Below are 12,499 nucleotides of genomic sequence, written 5' to 3'. Positions count from 1 at the left end.
CAGAAGCAATGAATTAATGCATCACAACTGAAATTTTTTCTTTTTTTAATGGGGGTGGGGAAAGTTGGGTGGGCTGTGCAGCACGTGGAATCTTAGTTTCCCAACCAGGGATGGAACCCGTGCCCCATGCATTTGAAGGGCAGAGTGTTAACCACTGGATGGTCAGGTAAGTCCCCATGGCAACTGAATCTTAAAGAATGAATTAACATGACTACTAAATTCCTTATAGGGTTGTGTGTGGGTGTGGTACACGTGCAGGGCTTGCATTAAGTGATGTACGTGAAAGTTTGGCCCTATAGAAAGTAAGGTATAGTTACTATCATGCAGGTGTTAAGTATCATCATTTGTTAAACTTCCCCAAAGTAGGGAGACTTCCCTGGTGGTCCAGTGATTAAGAATCTGCCTTGCAATGCAGAGGGATGTGGGTTCAATCCCTGGTAGGGGAACTAAGATCCCACATGCTGTGGAGCAACTAAGCCTGCACACCACAACTACTGAGCCCACATGCCACAATAAAAGATCCTGCATGATGCAGTGAAGATCCTGCATACCGTAACTAAGATCAAATAAATGAATTAATTAAAAAAAAACCTTCCCCAAAGTATATGCTTTTGGAAAGGGCCACGCAGGGAAGGTCAATGCTCTCAAACTGAAAGAAAGAAGGCCTAATGTGGACTTTTAGGCACTGATAACACAGAGAGAGAGAGATTTGGGGGCACAGGTATCTTCCGGGTGTTCTTCAATTCACAGCATACAAGTACAAGTAATCCTTTATAATCACCAAATCTAGCAATATTTAAGGCTGAACTTGAATGCCTCCTCTGACTGTTCTTAGGATGTTGTTGTTCAGTTGCTAAATCATGTCTGACTCTTTGAGACCCCATGAACTACAGCATGTCAGGCTTCTCTGTCCTTCACTATCTTCTGGAATTTGCTCAAACTCATATCGATTGAGTCGGTAATGCTACCCAACTATCTCACCCTCTGTTGCTCCTCCTCCTGCTCTCAATCTTTCCCAGCATCAAGGTCTTTTCTAAGGAGTTAGTTCTTTTGCATCAGGTGGTCAAAGTATTGGTGCTTCAGCATCAGTCCTTCCAATGAATATTCAGGGTTGATTTCCTTTAGGATTTACTGGTTTAATCTCGCAGTCTAAGGGACTCTCAAGAGTCTTCTCAGAGAAGGCAATGCCAACCCACTCCAGTACTCTTGCCTGGAGAATGCCATGGACGGAGGAGCCTGGTAGGCTGCAGTCCATGAGGTCGCTAAGAGTCAGACATGACTCGAGACTTCACTTTCACTTTTACGATTTGGAGAAAGAAATGACAACCCACTCCAGTATTCTTGCCTGGAGAATAACAGGGATGGCGGAGCCTGGTGGGCTGCCGTCTATGGGGTCACATAGAGTTGGACACAACTGAAGCAACTTAGCAGCAGCAGCAGCAAGTCTTCTCCAACACCACAATTTGAAAGCATCAATTCTATGGCACTCAGACTATTTTATGATCCAACTCTCACATCTGTACATGACTACTGGAAAAACCACAGCTTTAACTATATGGACTTTTCTGGCAAAGTGATGTCCCTGCTTTTCAATACATTGTCTAGGTTTGTCACAGCTTTCTTTCCAAGGAGCAAGCATCTTTCAATTTCACGACTGCAGTCACAATCCACAGTGATTTTGGAGCCCAAGAAAATAAAATGTTACTGTTTCTACTCTATCTCCATCTACTTGCCATAAAGTGATGGGACTGGACGCCATGATCTTAGTTTTTTGAATGCTGAGCTTTAAGCCAGTTTTTTCACTCTCCTCTTCACTTTCATCAAGAGGCTCTTCAGTTCTTCACTTTCTGCCATTAGAGTGATATCATCTGCATATCTGAGTTTACTTCTCCTAGCAAACTTGATTCTAGCTTGTGATTCATCCAGCCCAGAATTTTGCATGATGTACTCTGCATAAAAGTTAACTAACCAAGGTGATGATATACAGCCTTGATGTACTACTTTCCCAATTTTGAATCAGTCTGTTGTTTCATGTCAGGTTCTAACTGTTGCTTCTTGACCTGCACATAGGATTCTCAAGAGACAGGTAAGGTGGTCTGGTATTTCCATCTCTTTAAGAATTTCCCACAGTTCGTTGTGATCCACACAGTCAAAGGCTTCAGTATAGTCAATGAATCAGAAATAGATGTTTTTCCGGAATTCCCTTGTTTTCTCCGTGACCCAAAAGATGCAGGAAATTTGATCTCTTGTTCCTCTGCCTTTTCTAAATTTACCTGGTACATGTGGAAGTTCTCAGTTCATGTACTGCTGAAGGATTTTGAGCATTACCTTGCTAGTATGTGAAATGAGTGCAACTGTACAGTAGTTTGAACATTCTCTGGCATTGTCCTTTGGGACTGGAATGAAAACTAACTTTTTTCAGTCCTGTGGCGGCTGTTGACTTTTCCAAATTTGCTGACATACTGAGTGCAGCACTTTTACAACATTGTCTCTTAGGATTTGAAATAGCTCAGCTGGAACTCTGTCACATCTACTGGCTTTGTTTGTAGTAATGCTTCCTAATGCCCACTTGACTTCACACTCCAGGATGTCTGGCTTTAGGTCAGTGACCACACCGTTGTGGTTATCTGGGTCATTAAGACCTTTTTTGTATAGTTCTTCTGTGTATTCTTGCCACCTCTTCTTAATCTCTTCTGTTAGGTCCTTACTGTTTCTGTCGTTTATCGTGCCCACCTGTACATGAAATGTTCCCCTTGACATTTCCAATTTTCTTGAGGAGATCTCTGGTCTTTCCGATTCTATTGTTTTACTCTATTTCTTTGCACTGATCACTTAAGAAGGCTTTCTTATCTCTCCTTGCTATTGTCTGGAACTCCGCATTCAGTTGAGTGTTTGTTTCCCTTTCTCCCTTGCCTTTTGGTTCTCTCCTTTTCTCACTTATTTGTAAAGCCTTCTCAGACAACCGTGCTGCCTTCTTTTCCTTAATACTAAATAAACCACAGCTTGGCACTTGATTAGCCTCTGCATGGATGTTCTCAAATTGCTTCATTGTATAAAATCCTCCTTTCCCCATTCAAGCAGTGAACTCTTTGAGAATAGAAGTCATTATTTATCCCTCTCGTACTATACCAAACAATGTAAGTACTCAATAAATACCCAAGAGACTGAACCGAGATTACTTAACTTACAGGAAAATTTTAATTAAACATACAAAATTACCTAAAGACTTCTTTGTCCTTCACACAAATGTTTCCAAAACCAAAACGGTTCCCAGTCACCCCAAAATGGTGCCTGATCTAGCTATCCTTTCCAAGTAGACTGCATTCTCTTTTCCCGCTCTCTCCCATCATCCTCTGTAAAACCACCACCTCAGGCCTAGCGGCCCCCAACCGAAACCGTGCCTCACCTCTCAAGTGTCTTTGTTTTGCATTTATGACAGCACCAGAGAACGTCATAAACGGCCTCTGGTGAGAATTCTCATATTTCTGAAGCCCTACCCCAACCTAGGAGGTGCCAATGGGCTGTACCGAGACTCACAGAACTGTGGCCCACATCAAAGGGTCAATTCTCATGAACTAGTAAAGAAAAAGACACTTTTACGTTAAAGCCTGGGTATTTTAAGGGACACTACCCCAAACTCGCAATCGTTTTCAAAATAAACTCGAGAAAGTTTCCTCTCTCAGCAGTCCTCCGAGCTTCCCTCTCAGACCCCGGGCGGCTCCATGATTCTCGGAAGTCCGGGCAGCTCCGCCTCCCAGTTCCGCCACCCGAGCGGGCGCCGTCGCGCTCCGTGAGACCCACAGTCGTCTCCTTTCCCCTCGAAACCCCAGCAGTCCTCACAGCCTCTACGCTCACCTTTCGCTCTGCCCCTCGACCAGGCTCCTTCCCGCAACCCAGACACCTGGCCCAGCTCGGCCCTTGGGCCTAGGGCGCTGTCCAAGGGGCCATCTTTTCTCCCGCACACCTCCCACCTGAGACCGCCCCCGCCCCCCGCCTCCAAACCTCTGGCACCAGGTGCCTTTCTCCGTTCCCTCCTCACCCCTCCCACCCCTCACCGCTCTCCTCTACTTCTCCCAACTCCTCCTTCCGGTTCATCCCTCCCGCCCGGAAACAAGGCCACCCTGGGACCCCAGCCTCCTCCAAACCCCTTCCCTCGCCTCAAGAAGACCCCTCCCGCTCACCTCGTTGCCATCCTCCAGCAGCAGCCACTCGGTGTTCATCCCCACTCGCCGCAAGCACCAGCTCCGTTCACCCGCGCGGCCTTCCGTGACCAGGGAGCCGGGATCCCCCATAGTCCACTCGGACCAGGGTAGCAGTCAGCACACAGCGAGACCCTGACGTGGGTTCCCGCCGCCTCTTGGCTTCCTCGCGGGCGCCATACCTACACCACAGACAGAAGCAGTCGCTACGGGCTCACGATCGTTGTGAAGGTTCGCTTGGGCTCCGCCCCCAGCCCGCCCCCGCCAGCAAGCGGGAGTCACTGCGCCTGCGCGAGAGGAGGGCGATTGGCGGCCGGTGGCCCAGGTGAGGGTGATGTAGGCCAGGTGAGGTGGTCTAGGCCAGGTGACGGTGGTCTAGCCCAAGGTGCGGCATTTGCCCCCCCACCCCCGCCCCAGGCACTCTAATGCTCCTGTCACACCTTGACCACCCTTTGTAGAACCCTTACCCCAGTCTTAGCCTCCACAAACTGGAGTCTCTTCTCACTTTCCTTCCTTTTTAAAAATTTTGCTTTATAACTCTAAGTTATTTAAAAGTATGACCTACTATTAAACAACTTTTAACTTGTGATGTTTTAAATCAAAGTTGCTTTAAATAGCACCTCTTTTGCACCATCTCCTTTATTTTTTTTAACTTAGACTGAAAAAAAAAAAAAAAAAGGAAACCCTTGGCAGCATAGTGGTTAGGACTCCTCACTTTCACTGACACAGGGTAGCGCAGTTCAGTCTCTCGTTGGGGAATCAAGATCCTGCCAAAAAAAAAAAAAATCCTGCAAGTGTAGCCGGGCGACTCACCCTTCCCCCGCCACTCTCCCCGCCACTCTCCCCGCCCCCGCCCCCCCCCCCGCAAAAAAAAAAAGTATAAAAAAAACTTAGACTTTATTAGGCAAATCTATCCAGGCAGAAAGCAGTTACCTGCTGCTAAGTGTGGAAGCCAGGGGGCTGAATGCAAATAGACTTGAGAGAATTTTCGGAGGTGATAGAATTGTTCTAAAACTGGATTGTGGTATACACTGGAACATAATATCGTACATCAGTTATATTTCAATTAAAAATAAGTAAATAAGTGAAAATGAAACTGGATTGTAGTGATGAGTATAAATTTACTGCAAAATCCTTGAAGCATGCATTTCTGATGGATTTTTAAAAAAATTTTATTGATATATAGATTCACAATATTGTGTTAATTTCTGCTGCACAGCAAAGTGACTCAGTTATACATATATATTCTTTCCCATTATGATTTATCACAGGATACTGAATATAGATTCTTGTGCTATACAGTAGGACCATGTGATTTATTCTATATATAGTAGTTTGCATAGAATGCAATGGCACCCCACTTCAGTACTCTTGCCTGGAAAATCCCATGGACGCAGGAGCCTGGTGGACTGCAGTCCATGGGGTCGCACAGAGTCAGACAGGACTGAGGGACTTCACCTTCATTTTCACTTTCATGCATTGGAGAAGGAAATGGCAACCCACTCCAGTGTTCTTGCCTGGAGAATCCCAGGGATGGGGGAGCCTTGGTGGGCTGCTGTCTACAGGGTCGCACAGAGTCAGACATGACTGAAGTGACTTAGCAGCAGCAGCAGCAGTAGTTTGCAGTTGCACATCCCAAACTTCTAATTTCTCTCTCTCCCTACCCTTCCCCTTTGGTAACCATAAGTTTGTTTTCTAAGTCTGTGAGTCTGTTTCTGTTTTGTAAACATTTGTGTGTTTTTTTTAGATTCCAATAAAAGTGATATCATATGGCATTTGTCTTTCTCTTTCTGACTTACTTCACTTAATATGATAATCTCTAGTTTCACCATGTTGCTGCAAATGGCATTATTTCATTCTTTTTATGCCTTGCTGTCGTTGCCAAGTCGCTTCAGTTGTGTCCGACTCTGTGCGACCCCATGGACTGCAGCCTACCAGGCTTCTCCGTCCATGGGATTCTCCAGGCAAGAACACTGGAGTGGGTTGCCATTTCCTTCTCCATTTTATGCCTTAGTAATATTCTATTGTATATATATACATCTTCTTTATCCACCAATGGATGAATTTTATGAATTATCCTCAACAAAGCTATTAATTAAAAAACAAACAACTTTAGACTCTTTCCTTTGATTCTCCAGCATAGTCTTGTAACTGCTCCCTGTAGTAACTACGTCTGTTAATAACTCAATGCCCCCTTTCGTCTTTTAATTTTTCGGTATGTGGTTAACAATTTTCTTAAATTCTGTTGGCAGAAAATATATATACTAAATAATGAATTATACAAAATGAGATAATAAATGGCTAACATTTATTGGCCTTTTATACAGTCCATGAGATTCTCATGGCAAGTATACTGGGGTGGTTTGCCTTTCTCTCCTCCAGTGGATCATATTTTGTCAGAACTCTCCTCTGGGACCTGTCCATCTTGGGTAGTCCTACACAGCATGGCTCATAGGTTCATTGAGTTATGGCAAGCCCTTTCACCATGACAAGGCAGTGAAGGAACTAGAGATCAAATTACCAACATTCTCTGGATCATAGAGAAAGCTAGGGAATTCCAGAAAAACATCTACCTCTGTTTCATCAACTACGCTAAAGCCTTTGACTGTGTGGATCATAATAAACTGTGGAAACCTCTTAGAGAGATGGGGATACCCGACCATCTTACATGTCTCCTGAGAAACCTGTATGTGGGTCAAGAAGCAACAGTTAGAACCCTGTATGGAACAACTGATTGGTTCAAGATTGAGAAAGGAGTACAACAGGGCTGTCTGCTGTTAGCCTGTTTGTTTAATCTATACACTGAGCACATCATGAGAAATGCTGGGCTGGATGAGTTAGAAGCTGGAATCAAGATAGGTGGGAGAAACATCAACAACCTCAGATATGCAGATGATACCACTCTAATGGCAGAAAGTGAAGAGGAACTAAGGAGCCTCTTGATGATGGTGGAGGAGAGTGAAAGAGCTGGCTTACAACTAAATATTTAAAAAATGAAAATCATGGTGTCTGGCCCCATTACTTCATGGCAAATAGAGGGGGAAAAGGTGGAAGTAGTGACAGATTTCCTCTTCTTGGGTTCTAAAATCACTGTGGATAGTGACTGTAGCCATGAAATCAGAAGACATTTGCTTCTTGGCAGGAAGGCTATGACAAATCTAGACAGTGTGTTGAAAAGCAGAGACACTACTCTGCTGACAGAAGTCTGTATAGTCAAGGCTGTGGTCTTCCCAGTGGTCACATACGGTTGTGAGAACTGGACTGTAAAGAAGGCAGAATGCCAAAGATTTGATGCTTTCAAACTGTGGTGCTGGAGAAGGCTCTTGAGAGTCTCTTGGACAGCAAGGAGATCAAACCAGTCAATCTTGAGGGAAATCAGGCCCGAATACTTGTTGAAAGGACTGACTGATGCTGAAGCTGAAGCTCCAGTATTTGGGTCATCTGATGCAAACAGCCAACTCATTGGGAAAGCCCCTGATGCTGGGAAAGATTGAGAAGAAGACTGAAGATGGCATCACAGGATGAGATGGCTAAATGGCATCACTGATGCAGTGGACATGAACTTGGGCAAACTTCAGGAGATGGTGAGGGACAGGGAGGCCTGGTGTGCTGTAGTCCATGGGGTCACAAAGTGTCAGACAGGGCTGGGTGACTGAACAACAACAATAATATTTATTGAGAGCTAAGTGTCAAGTTCTAGGCCAAGCACCCTATGCACTTTATCCTGTTTGCTTCTCATAAACAATATAATGATGGTGGCTACAATTATAATTTCTACTTTAGGAATGATGAGAAAAGGGGCACAGAGAGGCTTAATAATCTTCCCAGAGTAACAAATTACATAGTGGTGGAGGCTGCCAGTTCGGGTCTATTTCCAGAAACTGGTTTCCTAACTAGGTTTCAGTCCCAGCCTGGAACATTTTGTCTGTGTGCCTTTGAGTCAGGAAAATTGGTGGGAGCTGCACCTGCACTCATGGAGATGCCTCCCTAAGCTTTGAATGAGTGTCTGTCCCCCCTTCTCATCTTAGTGTTCTGTCCCAGGAACAGCAAGTGCACCTGAAGGCCAGCCTGACATTTAGTTATCACGTCTTCTTAGGCTCTTCTTGGCTGTGACAGTTTCTTGGACTTTCCCTATTTTTGATGAATTTGACAGTTTCCAGGAATATTGGCTAGGTATTTTGTAGGCTATTTCTCACCTGGGACTTGGCTGATATTTTTCTCATGATTAGACTGGGGTAATAGGTTTTGGGGGGGATGACCACAGAGATAAGTTGCCGTTCTCATAGCACATTAAGGGTACATGCTATCAACGTGAATTATTACTATTGATGTTAATCTTGATCACCTGGCTGAGGTGGTGTTTGTCACGTTTCTCTACTGTGAAGTTACTCTTGCCTTTCTTTTCTATACCCATGTTCTTTGGAAGGAAATCATTGCAAAACCCACACATGCATTGAGTTACGCTCCACTTCCTTAAGGGCATGGTATCCACATAAATTACTTGGAATTCTTCTGCAAGAGAAATTTGTCTCTTCTCCCCTACTTATTTATCAAGTAATTTTTGACATCAGTATGAACTCATGAATACTTATTTTATACTTTGTGCTATAATCCAATACCACTTTGTTACTCAAACTGTTCCCACTTTGGCTGTTGAGAGCTCTTTCTACTGGCTACATTGGTCCTTTGGCATACTTCCATCATTGTGTTTTACTGAGCACTTGACTTCCTAGTGTAAGATGCTCTCAACCTGGTATGAGCCATTTCCCCAAGGAGTGCTGGTTCCTTTTACTGGAAAATGGTGTTAGAAACCAGGATCTAGACGCCAGGTATGCTCATTGCTACTGGGATGTTCTTGGCTTCTAGGTTCTCTCAACTGGCAGAGCAATGAGTATATGTCCTGGGAAGCCATACATGTGAATACTAACCCTTTTATATCCATATGGGCTTCCCTGATAACTCAGTTGGTAAAGAATCTGCCTGCAATGCAGGAGACCCTGGTTCAATTCCTGGGTCAGGAAGATCCCCTGGAGAAGGGATGGGCTACCTACTCCAGTATTCTTGGGCTTTCCTTGTGGCTCAGCTGGTAAAGAATCTGCCTGCAATGTGAGAGACCTGGGTAAGATCTGTGGGTTGGGAAGATCCCCCGGAGAAGGGAAAAGCTACCCACTCCAGTATTCTGGCCTGGGAATTCCATGGACTGTATAGTCCAAGGGGTCGCAACGAGTCAGACACAACTGAGCCACTTTCACTTATATCCAAATATCAATGAATATGTATGAATGCAAGCATGTATGCTGTGTGTCTATGTAATAACATAAGTATACACATAAACATGCATATAAACACAAACATACATATAAACATAAACATACATATATATCTCCATCTGTGAGTTAAACATGTGCATAATGATGTCTTACAATGCTAATGCATTACTGCTGGATCATTCTTGCTTACCTGTGACCTTCCACTACTCCAAAAGTGAGAAGCCTGGCTCCCACCATGTGCCATCCATTTACTTAATCATCAGTTCCAGTATACATGTACAGTGGTTTCAAAATTGTAAACCCATACACCCACGGAAAACAACTTTATCAGTTACACTATACAACTTACATGCAGGTCTTTTGCCTTTAGTCTCAAAGACTTAACTCATTTCCAAAGTTACTTAGGTCAGCACCCTTTTCCCCCACCCCCTTCAGAGAGACTGTTTCATACAGTTAGATTCTTTTGCCACCATCTGCATTCTATCTGATGGAGAAGGCAATGGCAACCCACTCCAGTACTCTTGCCTGGAAAACCCCATCGATGGAGGAGCCTGGTGGGCTGCCGTCTATGGGGTCGCACAGAGTCAGACACGACTGAAGTGACTTAGCAGCAGCAGCAGCAGCATTCTATCTGAAATCCCCGACCGCCTAAATGATTTTTTTTAATTTATGTATATTCAAAGGTTCACTCTTTTGAATGCAAAGTTCTACAGGTTTTGGCAATGTCTAGTGTCATGCATAGCATCACAGAGAATAGTTTCATCACCCTAAAAAGATCTCCCTTGTTTTATGCAGTCAACCTTCTCCCATGCCTGTGCCTTACTTGTCTTATTTAACAATGTATCACAGCCATCACTCCATAGCAGCATATGCATATAGTCCTCCTTCCCCTTTGCAGATGTGTGCTCCTCCACTGTGCGGATACACCACTGTTTATTGAACCAGTCCCTTACTGATAGACAGTTGGGTTCTTTTCAGTTCTTTCACTATCACAGATGGCCTTGCAATGAATCAGTAGGTACATTTTTGAGTACCTATTACATGATTTTTGTATATTATCTTACTTGATTCTCATTTACCATCCTGCATCCATTTACCTGTGAGGAACCTGGGGCTCCTGGGTTGCCCTCGATCTCATTACCATGAGCTTCTTGAGGGGTTATGTCTTGTTTTCCATTGCATTCCTGGCATTTTTATTGAATCAATGAGTGAAACTCTACTAATAAATGGCAGCACAGGGGACTGAAGCCAGGGCTGTGAGATTGGATCTATCTAGCCCCAAAGCTGCATTCATTACAGTCCAGCAGCGGTCTCTAAGGTGGGATGTCCATATCTCAGGGAGCGCACAAGATGAGCCCATTTGCTTGTGGAAAGAATATATCAGGATATCTAATTAGGATTTCATCCTGTTCTTTTAAAAATGTCCACTTGGGGGACTTCCTGGTGGTCCAGTGGTTAAGAATCCGCCTACCAATGCAGGGGCCACAGGTTGTATCCCTGGGCTGGGAAGATCCCATAGTTATGGGGCAAGTAAACCCCTTGTGTCACAACTTCTGAGCCCACACTCTAGCCAGTGAGCCTCAACTACTGAAGCCAGTGCACCTAGGGCCTGTGCTCCGCAAAAAGAGAAGCCACCGCAATAAGAAGCTTATGCACCACAACCAAGAGTAGCTCCCTCTTGCCACAACTAGAGAAAGCTTGCACGTACAGCAACAAAGACCCAGCACAGCCAAAAATCAATAAATATTTTAAATGTCCACTTTTGTGAATACTTTTTACTTACATAAAAGAACGTAGGGAATATGTGTAGACTTTACATGAATAAGTAAATATTCATATGTCAGATTGTATGCTCAAACTTTGTTCTGATACTAAGAGTGCATGGTGAAAACACTTTGGAGTTACTGTCTTCTAAGATTTGAGGACTTTATTAACTCCACTTCTCCTGTGAAGTGAAAGTGAAAGTGGCTCAGTTGTGTCTGACTCTTTGTGACCCCAAGGACTACAGTCCATTGAATTCTCCAGGCCAGAATACTGGAGTGGGTAGCTGTTCCCTTCTCTAGGGGATCTTCCCAACCCAGGGATCAAACCCAGGTCTTTCACATTGCAGGTGGATTCTTTACCAGCTGAGCCCCGGAGGAAGCCCCAGAATACTGGAGTGGGTAGCCTATCTCTTCTCCAGAGGATCTTCCCGACCCAGGAATCAAAACACCCTACAAATCACAAGATAGTCCCCAAAATAAGAATTATCTAGTCCAAAATGTCAATAGTGGTAAGGGTAAGAAATTTTGCCTTATACTCATCCCAAGAGGGAGAAATGGAGAGAGCAAGAGAGCAGGATGCAGATAAGGAAGTAGGGTGTTATCTGTATCTGTGGATCTAACACCTGTCTCATTACGTACATCCAATTAATGCTAATTGAACAGAGCAGAAGAATGTTAGAGTTGGCAAAGGAGAGGTTTGGGGAGTGGGAAAGGAAAATGACAAGAAGAGGAAGCACAGGGCAGGAAGAACGGGAAAAGGAGGGGAGAAATATGGAGAAAAAACGCAGCAGATTGTTTTCCAAGATGATTGCCACAAGATCGTCCATGCCCTGCACTTTCACAATGTGATATTGACATTCCTCACATTGCAAGATGGCATCTCTATTTCCTTCCCTTGAATCTGGTGGGTATGTGACTCCAGCAGAAGTAATGCTATGCCATCAAAGGTGATACAGCTTCCACCTGGCTTTCTGGGATGCTCTTAGAATCCAGTCAACTGTGAGGAAGTGGAGAGGTCACCTGATACGGCCACATGTACATGTTCTGGCCAATAGGCTGAGGTCCCAACTAATATGCCAGCCACAGGATTAAAGGTACCCCCTAGAGGATACCAGTCTTTGAGTCATTCTGCTGAGGCCCCAGACGTCATGGTCAGTCAGTCAGTTCAGTTAGTTCAGTCGCTCAGTCATGTTCGACTCTTTGCGACCCCATGGACTGCAGCACAACAGGCTTCCCTGTCCCTCACCAACTCCCAGAGCTTGCTCAA

At 44.5% G+C, this 12,499-nt stretch overlaps 1 protein-coding gene across 5 annotated transcripts in view; it reads right to left on the bottom strand.

The window, feature by feature from the left end:
• RNF8 (ring finger protein 8) overlaps positions 1–4,443 on the bottom strand; it is a 37,172-nt gene extending 32,729 nt beyond the window's left edge. For 2 of the 5 annotated variants that reach the window (XR_003507994.1, XM_027524259.1), the window contains exon 1: positions 4,182–4,440. Coding sequence is in view for 1 of the 5 variants with exons in the window: in XM_027524259.1 (XP_027380060.1) it covers positions 4,182–4,292 (111 nt within the window). In the remaining 4 variants the exon portion in view is untranslated. Of the gene's footprint in view, positions 1–3,855; positions 4,029–4,181 lie in introns of those variants that run through there. The other 3 variants (XR_003507995.1, XR_003507996.1, XR_003507997.1) reach the window with 3 other exon arrangements.
• Between the last annotated feature and the right edge of the window lie 8,056 nt (positions 4,444–12,499).

Source organism: Bos indicus x Bos taurus, chromosome 23 (assembly GCF_003369695.1).
Source record: "Bos indicus x Bos taurus breed Angus x Brahman F1 hybrid chromosome 23, Bos_hybrid_MaternalHap_v2.0, whole genome shotgun sequence".
In the NCBI taxonomy this organism is placed as follows: Eukaryota; Metazoa; Chordata; class Mammalia; order Artiodactyla; family Bovidae; genus Bos; species Bos indicus x Bos taurus.
Note: the sequence above shows the minus strand (reverse complement) of the source record. Positions and strands in the feature narration are given on the sequence as shown.